We start from the raw sequence: 14226 nt of genomic DNA on the forward strand, positions 1-14226 counted from the left end.
GCACGGTGGCACAACTGGTAGAGCTGCTGCCTCTCAGTGAGAAGGTCCTTGGTTCAAACCCCGGTCCAGGGGCCTTTCTGGGTGGAGTTTGCATGTTCTCTCCGTGCATGCGTGGGTTTTCTCCGGGTACTCCGGTTTCCTCCCACAGACCAAAAACATGCATGTTAGGCTGATTGGTAACTCTAAATTGTCCCTAGGTGTGAGTGAGAGAGTGAATGGTTGTTGGTCTCGTTTGTCTCTGTGTCCCTGTGATGGACTTGCGACCCGTCCAGGGTGTACCCCGCCCCTCGCACAGTGATTGCTGGACATGGGCACCGGCGACCCCCGTGACCCAAAATGGAATAAACGGGTAAAGATAATGGATGGATGGATGGATATATATACACACACACTTAACTCTGGAAATTTCAGTGAGTGCACAAAACAAAAACATAAAAAAATCTACTCTAGTAGAATCAATAGCTATTTCCAATTCTTCATTTTTATAAAAGTTCAGTGCTGCGCAAAAGTATTGAGTCTTCCCTTCTTCCTCAGGGATGTGTGTTGAGCCCCGACCTGTTTACTCTGCTCACATATGATTGTGCAGCTACCCATCCAGGCTGTCACATTGTAAAGTTTGCAGATGATACAGCAGTGGTGGGATGCATCACAAACAATGATGAGTCCAGCTACAGGCAAGAGGTGGAACACCTGGAGAGCTGGTGCAAAGAGAATAACCTTCACATCAACGTGAAGAAGACAAAGGAGACGATTGTGGACTTCAGAAGGAACAAAAACACCTACACCCCCCTGAACATAAGAGGATCTGTGGTGGAAGTGGTCTCCAGCTACAAGTACTTGGGTGTACACATGAATAACAACCTCAGCTGGAGCAACAACACCACCAGCCTGATCAAGAAAGCTCATCAGAGACTCTACTTCCTCAGGCGGCTGAGACAAGCTGGTCTGGGAAGCTCAGACCTCACCTCCTTCTACAGGTGTGCAGTGGAGAGCATCCTGTGCTCCAGCATCAACGTGTGGCATGGAGGCTGCACAGCTGCAGAAAGAAAAGCTTTGCAGAGAGTGGTGAAGGCTGCACAGAAGACTGTTGGAGTCAGTCTCCCCACCATCACAGACATCTACACCTCCAGATGCAGGAAGAGGGCCACCTGCATCATGAAGGACCCCACTCACCCAGCACACACACTTTTTGCCCCACTCCCCTCAGGAAGGAGGTTGAGGAGCATTAAGTGTAGAACCACTAGACTGAGGAACAGCTTCTACCCTGAGGCTGTTAGACTCATGAATCTCTAACCAGAATAATCATTGTGAAAAAAATTAAATAATGTTGCTGCTGATCTGTTTCATGTTGCTGCTGATCTGTTTCAGTGTTGATGTGTTCATGTGTGCTCATCTGCTCACACAGACTCATGTTCATGTTTGTGCTGATGTTCGACGTAATGTTTTTTATGCTATTAGTACTTAGTGTATATTTAGTTGATGTTTTTCTTAGTTCATATCTTAGATGTTATCATTGTTTTTCTTATACATTTTATTGTTGGATGTAACTGGGATCCTGTGTACATAATTTCGCTCCACCACATGTACCACATGCGGTGCGAATGGCAATAAAAAAAACACTCTGACTCTGACTTATACTGCATAATGTTTCCAAGGAGCCTGACCAGGCTCTCTGAAAGCCTTTAGCTGCTTTGTCAACCAATTTACTGTACAGTACTAGACATTTTTCATAGTAATGTTTTGCTGTCATTTAATAAGCTACTTAACTCACCAGGAATTTACACATGTCTGCCTTTTTGCATTTTTGTTGTTTTCAAATTTGCCTACATTGTTGAGATGATTTTATTCATTCTAACTTTCCTATTTTCATACAATGTGTGTCCTACAGCACAGAATGTGTTAAGAATAAAGCAAAGTCTTGAGTAATACAGAACTCACCTGAACTGAAGTTCTCTCAGATTTTAACTGACCTGTTAAATCAAGTATTGCATAGTTAGTGCATCAACACACAAAGCAATGAACATGAACCTCTGATTGTGTGTGTGTTGCATTTCTTGGTAAGATGCGTTTTTCTTTTTGGCACAATAGATGTAGATGAGTATCCACATTGGTAATTATCGGTTACCAATGTGTAAAAAGCTCTGAACAGCATCTGTACCTTCCACAGAACCTGGTAATTATGAAGAGATATTGATGGCTGCAAGTCAGCTGCTTAATGAATTCAGATATTGATCCTGCGTCCGTGCCTTTTGACAATGACCCTCCCGTCTCCCAGCCCTCATTCAGAAGTGACACAATAGGATCCAGCTGGTGGCTTAGCCACACTGCATCAGCAAAAACATGGATCCACTAGTACAGGTAAATAAAGTACTCACGTTCATACCAACAAACTACCTTACATAATATTATCAGACGTTTCTGTTCTCAACCGTGAATGATTTCAAGGGATTACTGCCACGAGCTTGCACCTCCACACTTCAATATGCAATCAAAGGAGAAGAGCAGAGTTTAATTATGTATTGATCAGAGCGGGCTATTGATTTAATCATCTAAAGCCTTATAAATATAATTTAAGGCTCAATCTGCTTGTCAGGTTGGTAACATCTGGTGATGTGCTTATCAAGTAGTTTAGATTTGGAGATATTTTAATTCAAGTATTTGATTCTCACTAAAAAACATGAATTTATTAGGTATTTATTTTATTCTTTTTAGCAATCAGTAGGAAGAGGTTTTATTTTGGATGGTTGATTACCAGCTAACTAATGTTTACAGGCAACAATGTTTAAAATAAAACTCAGTACAAAGCAACTCATGTTTTTTACTTTTGTGGACATGCATAAAAAATAACTTCCATCTCTAAAAAACTCATTTGACAACTCCAGCCTTTGAATATTTGTCCTGAAAAAATGTCAAAAGTGGAGGCACAAAGTGCTGTAAAATCTGACTGTTAAATGATTGAATTGTTGTCTCGTTTGTCTGTAATGTGTCCCTGTGATGGACTTGTGACATGTCCAGGATGTCCTGGATGTACTCGACCTCTTGCACAGTGACTGCTGGAGTTAGATATCAGCTTCCTTGTGAAACAAGAAAAGAAAAAGTGGGTAAAGAAAACGGATGAATGAATGCTAAATGTTGTGTTGTGATGGTTGAGCGTATTGCTGGGGTCCACATGGTCAACTTGGCTGTTTGGCTACAATCAATAGGGTTATAACATTACCATGCTATGAATGCCATGGCGCCCTGGGAAAGCAGAGCAGAAGACCACTGAGCTGGGCTCTGATTGGCTGAATCTTGTCTCTAGGGCAGGCCACCCCCTACTGACCTTAAATGTCATTGGAAGGGCTGATGACCTCTAACCTCATGCTGGAAGGGGATGGAGAAGTTTCCAGTTTGCATAAAATTGACTGGGTGAGTATGTCATTCAATGTTCAGTCAGGTCATCTGAACAGTTCCTTTTTTTGTTGAGATGTTTTGGCCACCATCCAAAGGGCTTCTTCAATCTGAGGAGTCACAAACTGTTTTCCCCTCCATGCAGTACATTCCTGCAGTGAACCATCCAGTTTGCTGGTGATAAGATGATTTCTGTGGCCTGTCCTCTCCCCCATCAACTCCTACCAGGCAACACAGCCAAAGTGGTTCAATACATCCAAGTTCATGCTCAGTAATCCATGAACTTTGATATATGTCATTGTTTGCAAAAATTAAATAGGAACGTTTTACAATTCACATTGCACACACATCCTCCCTTTCTACTTTATTTTCTAAGTATAAATTAGAGTAAATAAAAAAACACCTAATTTAGAGATCATGATACTGTTAAATTAACTGATTGAAGCTGCAATGACTCCAGTTTTACAGTCATTTTTATTTATGCTGTAAAGTACTTTTTTCATTTCCATGAGTAAATACAAAAACATCCATACTTAAAACACGCCAGAACATTCTTTAAAAAAGTTTATTGGCTTTTAAAACCACTTTAAAAATCTCACCAGTGAGTACTTTCCATTGAAAAAAAAAAAAAAAAGACAAAAGGAAACAACGCTTTTGCAATATTAACAAGCTACTGTACATTAAGCAGAACACCAGACAACAACACAGAGGAGGGATATTTTTTCTACTGGTAGAAATAGACAAGATAGCCAAACGGAGCTGGATCAGTAAAAGGTAAAGAATCAGAGTCGCTGCTTGATGGAGCTGCTGTAATCATAAAGAGGTGCATTTCCTTCATTCAAATATCAGTGTTGTTACGTTAAAGAAAAATGAGGAGAAAATGATACTTTTTTTTTCTTACCACAAATGCATTCTTCAAAATATGAACAGGTAAAGTTGCCAACAAACATAAAATATAAAACATTAACTTTGTAAACAGCACACACACACTCAGAGTAATGCAACTCATGAAACTAGCACTGCCAGTATGGTTAACAGAACCTGTCCAAATCACAGAAGACAGTGGTTATCAAGATTACAAAGTACAACAGAAGTCATCACACATGCGTGCGTACAATCATTTATCAACATAATGAACGTGTAAGTTTTAAAAGGTCGTTTATCGTTTTCTCCCCTCAATGCTTTGTATTCTCGTGTATGAGAATGAGTAAGAAATGTGTATCTCACTGAGATTAATGCACATTTTGCTACAAGACAATTAAGTCATTTTCTGACATATTTTCCTTACTCATGTTTTTCATAAAAAATATTTTTTTTTACTTCCTGGGCATCCATCACTATTTTGTCCATAAAGATGTGTCAAAGCCATGTGTCGTAAAAATTTAGTGCAATATATAGGTGAACCTCCAAAGTTTGTTGAAACATTTTTTAATCCAGTGTCTGCTGAAAGACTTTGAGCACAATGTCACAGAGAACGTCTGCAACCAGCTAAGTTTCACAACTTTTTGAAAAAATTTCTCCATGCTATTGATCCTGATCACAGCACATGTCACTTCTGCAACTGCAGAGTCCTATTATCTTCGGGTATATATATTTATATATATATATATTATAAAATAAAATAAAATCAGCAAGCGAGACCAGACAGCTTTACTGTTACGACACATTGAGCCAGAAATGTAACACACAACATACAGTATCTTGCCAACTATAATCTGTTAAGCTTTTTTTCTCTTTTCAATGGCACATACTTAGCTAGATAATGGCCATAATATAGTGTCTTGATACATCAAATTTCTATGTTTCTACCCTATTTACAGATGGAGCTCAAACATGACTTTTGCAACATTGACAAATCGCCAAAAACTCAAGCAAGCATCCTACTGTTATCACATAGCCTACCTGGCTAGCAGTGATGGTTTCAACATGCTTTCAGGTCCATGGTTACCTATAAAACATAGGATGGTGACCATTTCACAAATTTACAAACTGTACATAAGATTCACGCAACTTAATCCTTAGCTTTTTTCTTTTTTCCCCCGTATCTCTGAGGCTGCCCACTTCCCATTGTTGGTAATGTCTACTCGGAGTGTTTCTACGTGTGATAATCTTATGATTCTCAAACAGATCATCTTTGGTATGGACGTAAGGCTGGATGTCTGCAAACATAATTGACTCTTGATCTCAAGATGGCATCAAAGCAGAACACTGGTGACCTCTAGGTATTCCCTCACAGCAACGCCCTCTCCATACCGTTCATTTTACAGATTCAAGCTGGGGGTTTAGCATGCCATGGGAAAAAAAAAATACAAATTAAAAAAATCTCATGACTGCAATGTGCCCGTTGAGGGTTTTTAAGAAATCAAGTCATGGCAAATGTCTCCAAATTAATGAACAAGGGCACACACAGTATAGTTATCATACACAAAACAAGTTTAAGTTGTAACAAAACAAAAATAAGAAGTACTGAAAACATCAGAGTAACAGCTGCCTTAAAACAATGAAGCTCTGGATATCTTAAAACAGTATACTATATACAGTTTCTCTTAAGGTGGCGTAAGGCCTTAGACTCTGAGAATAAGGCAGCCAGTTGTTGATTTCTTTCAAAGAGCAATCCAAAGGAGCGGCCCACATCTCCATCTTCTCCCCAATGACTCATATACTCCCATTGTAAGATATTAAACAGTGCAAGAAGTATAGGCTTTGAGAAATTTCACTCTCGAACAAAGCTCAGATGTGAATCAGTTTTCCACTGATTTAGCATATGATAAAGTATAAAGATTATGTCAGAAATTCAGCACCTGGGAGCTTAAGATGCAACCCTTGTAATATTTTGATATGGCAGACAAATGTACTAAAACTATTATGTGCATATACTACAAATACCAATAGTCTCCATTTGGTTGAACTGCACACATTGAAAAAAGTACAACGGCATGTGTTTTTGGTGAAGTATTTTGTGCCAGATTTCCAAACCATATCACCTTCCTTATTTGTTCATACGGTATAAATATTGCATTATTGAATATTACCCTTCAGAGAATGTTCATAGCACAGAAATATGTATTTAAGTGCCTACTAAGCGCCCACACTTTACTTGAAATGCTTACATTGTTGGTTTTAGGTGAACAGTGGGGGGGGGGGGGGGGTACTGACATGTTTTTGGTGACAAAATGATAAGGGAAGTAAGTCATTACACATCAGTGGGAGAGATTTTCTGGTAAGCCTGGCACTTTTAAACAGAATGAACGGCAAAGTCCAGACAAATCCCAACGAACTGGTTTAAAAACAGATATATTACATATGCACTAACCCAAACGACAGAGAACAGAAATTATACAGAATAAAACTTAACCCAGCATTTCTACTGTAGTAGGCTGGTCTTTGCTTTCTAGCCAGTCGAAGCCAGAGTTCACAGTATCACTGCATATCTGCTGAAAAAGGGGGTCGTTCTTCAGTTCTTCCAGTGTCGAGTCTTCATATTGTTCCTGCTGCTGATTGGGATCAAACAGCAAGTTGGGGTCCAATGTATTAAGGTCAGTGATGCTACTGGACAGATCTGAGGTCAGTCTGATGTCGCTTGAAAAGTCAGACGCCACGGCGTTGAGCTCCGAAGCTACCTGACCTACTAGCTGAGAACTGGGGTTGAGGCTATCCTCCCCCAGCAAGTCCTTGACAGTGTTGTTGAAATCAATCTGTTGCTGTTCGTCCTCCACATCCTGCTGCTGTGTGCTCTGGAGGAGGAGCTGCGGTTGTGTCTGCACAGGATCCTCTTGGAGCTGCTGCTGGTGCTGGTCTTGCTCACCAGAACCCATTTGTGCTTGACCGTCCCCAGTGGAGAAATTCACTTGTTCTCCGCTGCTAGTGGTGAGGTAGCCGTGCTGCTGGAGCTCAAAGGCAGCAGGGCTGGAACTGACAGGCAACTGAGTCTGATGTGCAGTTCCTCCTGCAAAGCTTGAAGTGGTCTCCAGGATCTGTGTGAGGTTCATACGGGCCGTGTAGTTGGAGGGGAGGTTGTTGATGCCCAGACCGCGGACAGAATCGTCACCCTCCGCTTCCATCTTGCTGAGCAGAACGTTGGTGATCTTGGATGTGTTACTCTGACCCTGCACAGGCAGCATCTCACTCTGCATCATGATGTTCAGAGGTACAGACTGACTACGCTGGACCATGCTATGGACAGAACTGACAGCCTGACTGTTGGACAGGATACTGAGCACCTCAGATGTGATGGGGGAGTTAAAGGGTGAGACCACAGCTCGAGTGGTTGTCGTAGTGCTCGTGGTGGTGGTTGGAGGAGCAGTGTTTCCGCTGAAGTTCCTCTGCCGCACAGCAGGGCTAACGCTGCGGCAACGAAAAGTACTGGACGTGGATGAGGTTAAAGCCTTGTTGTCTAACGGTGCAGGCACTGCAAAACTCTCCTGTTTGGTAGGAGTAGTTACACTTGTTATCTGCTGCTGCTGCTGTACTGGAGAAATTGGTGTTAAGCGGCCGAAGTGAGCAGCGTCCTGTCTCGACTGAGACTGAAATGACTGGCCAGGAATTGCAAATGCATGAGGCTTACGAAACTGATCATCTACCAGGTCTTGGTAGCTGGGCAGAATGCCAATGCTATGGTTGGACAAAGGACCAGCAGAGGTGCTGTTGTAGCGGTTGTTGATCCACTCCAGTTTGGCTTTGTCAGGATGTGTCGCCATGGGCCTTTGCATCGGCTTAACGGGGCTACTGGAAACGATGCTGGCGTCATGATACCCGGTGATGCTAGAGTTAATGGGAGTGAAAGCAAAAGGGTTTCTGCACTCCACTGGGCTTGGGGGAACACTGCTGCTGCAGTTGGACAGGGGCGTGCTGATGGGTGTGTGACGACCCATAGCTCCATCCACTGGGGTGATGGGGGCCATACGGGAGCAGGGGCTCTCCCTTGTCAGACTGTGCACAAGTGTCATTTCGGAGGTGGGCGTTGGTGTCGGGGTAGGCGTTGGTGTTGGAGTGGGAGTTTGAACAGGGGTGGTGCTGCTGTGGGCAGAGTGGTAGAAGGTGGAATTGGCTTGATGAGCACTGAGGATTGAACCTTGACCGTTAGTCGACTGACTCTGAAGGGACACATCCACGCAGTTACCAAACAAACCCTTGAGCTTCATCTGCTCCTCCATTTGGACCAGCTCCTCGACGATGCTGTCCTGGGTCATGTCGTCGTCATTGAACGGGAAATAGTCCATGTTGGACTGGGAACCTGCAAAGTCAACCATTTCCTGTGCAAGGTTCAACTGGTCCGAGGCCTCAGAAGGTTGAGCTATCATGGAAAGTTGGTTGGAAGAGGCTTGTTTGTGTTCTGCTGGTATCTGCTGTGTCTCCCATATTGTGCTCTTTAGCTCGCTCACAGAGGCTTCGTGTGGTCCTGAGTTGGCTGGTATGGCACGAGGGTCCCCAGTGATCTGCTGCAGCAAAGCCTGATCAGATGTGTTGTTTCCAGCTGCTCCAACATTTGTACCCACGCTGATGGAAGGGTCTTCATGTTTCACCAGCACATCCTGCTGTTTGAGGACCGTCTGCGTTCCCTCTGTATGGGTGAGGGGAGCGTCAGTGAGTGCAAGAATCTGTGTGGGCCCTGTAGGTGTGTGTTTCGCAGTCCCTTTGCAGGGGGCACTCTCTGGTCTAGCAGGGGTTCCGGGTCTGGGAATCCTCTTCAACGCAGCACTGACCCCAGCTTTGGGATTGTCAACTACAGCAAGTGGTTGTTGGGAGATAAACACCCTCTTAACAGGGATGACATGGGATTCCCCAGCCGTGCGTTTCCTAGGACTCTTGGCATCTAGACAGGGATCCTTCGACATCGGGGTAACAGCAGACGAGCCACTGGACGATGAGTTGCCATTAGAGTTCTGATTATCAACAGTCAGGTACAAAGTACTGTCATGGCAGTTGCTGTTATTGCTGTCCTGTGTCCTAGTTGTAGCGGTGGGAGGGGACGTGGAGTCAATTTTCATCCTAACCACTTTTTCTGGTCCTGGAGAACACTTAACAAGGAAGCTTGGCTCACTCGCAGCCCTGAATTTGGCCACTCTCTCCTCTTTGGCTCCACCGACATGTTTCTCTGCAACAGATGTGGAGCTGTTGTTATTTCCAGTTTCAGACACCGCTTTAGTGTCTGCAGAGAGGACTGGGGTGGAGGCTGCTGCACAGAGTTTGACTACAGGAGATTGGGGGGCAGCTGAACCTCCACTCTGTGACTGCTGGGAATCGTCTGACGCAGCCAAGGTACTCACGCCTGTCGAGGCTGGTCGCACAGTTGTGCTGCTGCTGCTGCTAGGAGCCAAAGCAATAGCTGTCATCTTCACAACGTTCACTGAGCTGACATGGGGAGAGGGCATCACGGTTTTTATGGGACTGTTGGTGATGAGCAGGGTGGGTGGAGAGCGCAGCGTGATGGCACTAGTGGCAGAGGGCTTGGGCAGGATCTGGGCATACCGCGTACCGTGCCGTACCAGCCGGTCACCTACAGGACTAGCTGGGATGTTCTGAGGAGTTTTTGGGGACTGTTTGAGAGACTGGGTGACAACTTGAAAGTTCACAGGCAACACTTTTCCTTCTGCTGTCCCCACAGGGCTAGGTGAGGTCATTATCTGCCTGGTTCTCTGTACCTGATGGAGCAACAACACAAGTTAGCACATATATGAGCAACATCTCTGAACATGCTTTGTGGGAAAAAGTAAGCCATGTACCGTGACTGGGCTGGGGACAGCTGCTACAACGATTCCTATAGTGGGCTGAGGGGATAGTAGAGCGGGGCTGCCGCAGGGGATGGTGGGTCCGGGGGTACTGGCCTCTGTCCGCTTGACTTGGGCCTCTGTAGGCAGGGGGGAGTGCAGCTTCTGCTCCTGCTGCTTCTTCTGGATTTTGCGTTGCAATTGCTGCTTTGCGTCAACCGAGGGAGATGGAAGGGTCTTCACCTGGGGCTGGAATGCGTTTGCCTCAGCAGTGGGCACAAAGGCAGAGGCTGGAGTTGGGGTCTTCATTCCTGTCAAGGCATAAGAAAAGATTATGAAATATGCAACAGATTATCAGTGGTGTTCTGTTGTGCAAAAGTTCGTTCACTGAGAACTGTTTGTGAGGTTACGCTTTCAGCACCACGGACAGTGCATGGCACTTTTGTTTTTAATTGTGAAGAAGGATCAGTTTAATAAAATTTCCCACAATTTTCAATATGACAAAATTCTTTTTTTTTTTTTCATTTCCAACGTAAACACAAGCATGACGGTGATAAGAAAACTTGTTTTAAATTTGCAGGCATAAGTTTAATTGTGAAACAAGTTGTTCATTTGTTTTGTGTTATAAGCAGTGGTGTAGTCTACACCATACGTGGGAACACAGTGTACACCCACTAGAAAATCTTAAGAATTCCAGTATACCCACTTAAAAGTGCCCATTGATACACGACATACCATTAGACACGTGTCATTGATATGTTAAACAGCAGTTAAATGCTTCAGTAACAATCTATCTGTATGCAGCGCTTGTTAATTACATTCGCTTATCCAGCAAATTATTGTATAATTCTGTACTTACTACTTAATACTTGAACATGTTTTGCTTGGATACTGTTTTATAAATTCTACAACATGCTTTTAATACAAAGCCAACTGTTGTACAAAGTTTGTTGTACATTTATTCAAATATAAGCATCAGAGAAATTTGGAAATGTTCAATATGCTTTAAAATCAAAACAAATTGACATTTACATTGTACTAACCAGTGCACTTTGGTTTCCAAGCACAGTACACCCACTACAAAAATGTAGACTGCGCCACTGGTTATATGTGCTTAAGAAGTGTCCTCAAGTTAATTTTAAGAAACAGGCCACAGCTGCAAAAGTCTAAGTATATTGCAGGATTAAAGAAAGAGAAAATATCCAAAATAAAGACATGATTGAAAATTAGTTAAATTTAACAGAAATTATAAGAGAATAAATCGCAGACTAAATCAATAACGCTTATTTATCTCAAGTCATTTTTAAGCCCTTTTATAGTAAAACTTGCATATTTTGCCCGTCACCAAAGGTCAAAGGAGAGTGTTTTTGTCTGTCTCTGTGCGTATTAATTTTTCTGTGGAGTTAGCAAAATATATCATGAAGCACTGAACAGATTTTAATGAACTCTCAAAATGTAATCATTGCTTGTACGTATACAACTGATTGATTTTTTAAATTAAATCTCATTTAAGATGGCCAGCGCGGCTTAGTCAGTCTTAAAAACCTAAATAATGACCAACTCAGCCAGTGTTTTTAGAAGATCAACTCAAATCTTGTGTGGCAGTAACAGTCATCACAAACCCACACTCTGAGTGCAATCACATCTCACGAGGTTCCTTAATATCACAAGATTGTGCATAACATCATTTGCAAGGTTTGACCAAAATAATTGTCTTTTCCCAGCGTTAGATGTTTTTAGTTTAAATCTCTGGCAAGAAAGCAGCTATATGTATTTCTTCTAGAAATAATGAGTCTTTATTTTAATGAATGCCAACAAAAAGAAACATATGTTGGAAATTAATACAAAAATTGAATTTTTTTTTAAAACCTAATATTTACACAAGCTAAAATTGCACAACATATTGGGGGTAGATGACATTGGCCCGCGAGCCGAATTAAACAACAGCCAACAGATTTATAACAGGGGGATATATTGATGAGAATGCACAGCAACTTTTTAGTTGGTTTAAAAATAGTTAGTCACAAAGAGGATGGATTAAATGAGTTAATTCATTTAGTAAATGACAAGAAGGAGATGTTAAACACATTTTGCGCTCGCTTTCAGCCCAGCTGAGTTCTGCTCCGCCTCTTTTGGTTCCACTCAAAGCTCACACCCGAGCGGGACAGGACGCTTCACCTGTGATTTATGAATCGTTTGAGGAAGGACTGGTCTGTGCAGCCATTTTATTGTAAATGAGAACCTGGAACAGCAACATGTGCATTCAGGGAACATCAAAAACGGTCAACTTTTTTCTTTTTCTGAAAGTGTAAAGCTTTGACAAGTCAAGAGATGGCAGAATGATATTTGTGTAAAATGGGAGGCACAGTGTGTCATTTAAAAATATATATTTTTTTCACATTAGAATAACTTTATTGCAAGAAAATAAATTGTAATACTTTGTTTATTTGCATAATGACTTTAATTGCTGGATGTCCGGCCCCTGAACTGTTGGCTTTTAATAACTGTGCCCCCCACCCTCCAAGCAGTTTAGTTGAAAAGCATTGATATATAGTACTGTAATTCCTGGTGTATAAGCTGCAACCCTTTTTTCACAATTTGTATCCCGCATTTTATATACAGGAGCAGCTAATTTATGGGTTTTTTTCTTCATAATTTTCATATTTTATTTTGAAAGACCTCTTGTTGTCTCTTGGCAGCTTCCTGCCACTGAAGAACATTTTCCTTTAGCAGAGCTGCCCTGCACCCAGCCCTCTTGGGGGCAGGCTTTTGTGACACAGAGTGAATGCCCTCAGGTAATCAGATGTACGACAACTCTTACTCAGGGTGTAAAATTCCCTACCATGACTCCACCTACTCTGTCATCATGTGACCAGAAGTCTAACCTGAACGACCAATGAGGTACTCTCGAGGACCATCCCCCAAGATAGATGTGCATTAATTTCTTCAGATCGTTCCCGTGTCATTACCGTATTTTACGCTTCATGCACAGACCTGTTCATCTGGTCAGCAATAATGGAAAATGCACAAAGAATTCCTTACAATGCAGCTTTCAAGTTAAAAGCGATCGATCTGGCTGTTGAAGAAGAAAACAAAGCTGCTGCCCGTAAGCTTTGCATCAACGTGTCGATGGTCGGGCATTGGAGATGCAAAGCGGTCAAGTCTGTTACATATGCATCTTATTTATGTAGAAATTATGATTTATCTTATATTTAGTATGTGTGGCTTGGAGACAGGTGCGTTCTGTAGTCCGAGAATTACGGTATATATTTACCTGTGGGTGTTCCGGTCATAACAGTGAGTGCAGCCATGGACTTTGTACCAATGTAGTGACTATTGAGCAGGAAGCGAGCCAGATCCTCCACGTTGTCAAATTGACGACTCAGGACCTTTTGAGCCCACTCACACACCAGTCCACATGCAGCAGATCTCATTTCGTCCTCAGCGCTCGGAGACTGGCCTGTGGGCTCCATCAGCTCACACTAGAAAAACAGAGTGGAGCAGCAGGTTTAGAGCATCAAACTGACTCAGGTTTGACTAAAGTCTACTGCCTTTGCAGTGAAGGGCAACTTACTCCGTCACCGGATTTCTGCAGATCCAGGTTTGGTAAGGATGGCATGTGGACAAAAGCTTTCTTTCTCAACCCGCTATAACAGTATGTGCAAAAGGCGTTAAGGCAAGTGCTGAATAGATGTTTCTGATCTACTCTGTGCTTTTCTCTGCATCCAGATAAGGTAAATTAATTTAAAAAGTCACTCTAAAGACAGGCTCCAGCCAATGACCCTGCTGTTTCTCCAACAAACTAAACCCAGGGAGGTTGTTGCCAATTCAATATGTATTAACAAGTTAAAGAAAAGCAAATGTGGCAACATTTTTTGATTCTGATTTTGAAACTTGTATGAAGATCGGAGCTTAGACTAAGGAAGAGCAGGATCACTTTCATCAAAACGGCAACATACAGAACTGGTTTTGGTGGAGGCTGCACCTTCTGAGGATTGTTGCTGGTTTTTAAAACGTGCTTTTTGAAGCATCAGCACTTTCCAAAAACAAGACATGAAAAATGACCAAACTGGCACTTCTCAACACAACCCACTGTGTGCATTGTTTAATGAATGTAAGCATAATAAGC

The 14226-nt window shown here is 42.5% G+C and overlaps 1 protein-coding gene across 1 annotated transcript; it reads right to left on the minus strand.

The window, feature by feature from the left end:
• Window positions 1-6702: 6702 nt before the first annotated feature.
• On the minus strand, window positions 6703-13640 carry LOC119416340 (DNA-binding protein RFX7). Its single transcript, XM_037683571.1, has 3 exons — window positions 13372-13640; window positions 10113-10408; window positions 6703-10031 (listed from the first exon to the last, which is right to left on the minus strand). The coding sequence occupies exons 1-3, from the start codon at window positions 13568-13570 to the stop codon at window positions 6741-6743; spliced, it is 3786 nt and encodes a 1261-aa protein (XP_037539499.1). The 5' UTR covers window positions 13571-13640; the 3' UTR covers window positions 6703-6740.
• Between the last annotated feature and the right edge of the window lie 586 nt (window positions 13641-14226).

The sequence above is a fragment of the Nematolebias whitei genome, chromosome 10, assembly GCF_014905685.2.
Source record: "Nematolebias whitei isolate Nwh7 chromosome 10, NemWhi1, whole genome shotgun sequence".
Taxonomy (NCBI): Eukaryota; Metazoa; Chordata; class Actinopteri; order Cyprinodontiformes; family Rivulidae; genus Nematolebias; species Nematolebias whitei.

Coding starts and splice junctions, on each gene's coding strand:
- LOC119416340 (XM_037683571.1), bottom strand. CDS start 13,570: ATGGAGCCCACAGGCCAGTCTCCGAGCGCTGAGGACGAAATGAGATCT. Junction 10,409..13,371: donor TATGACCGGAACACCCACAG/GTAAATATATAC, acceptor ATGCCTTGACAG/GAATGAAGACCCCAACTCCA. Junction 10,032..10,112: donor CTGTCCCCAGCCCAGTCACG/GTACATGGCTTA, acceptor TTGCTCCATCAG/GTACAGAGAACCAGGCAGAT.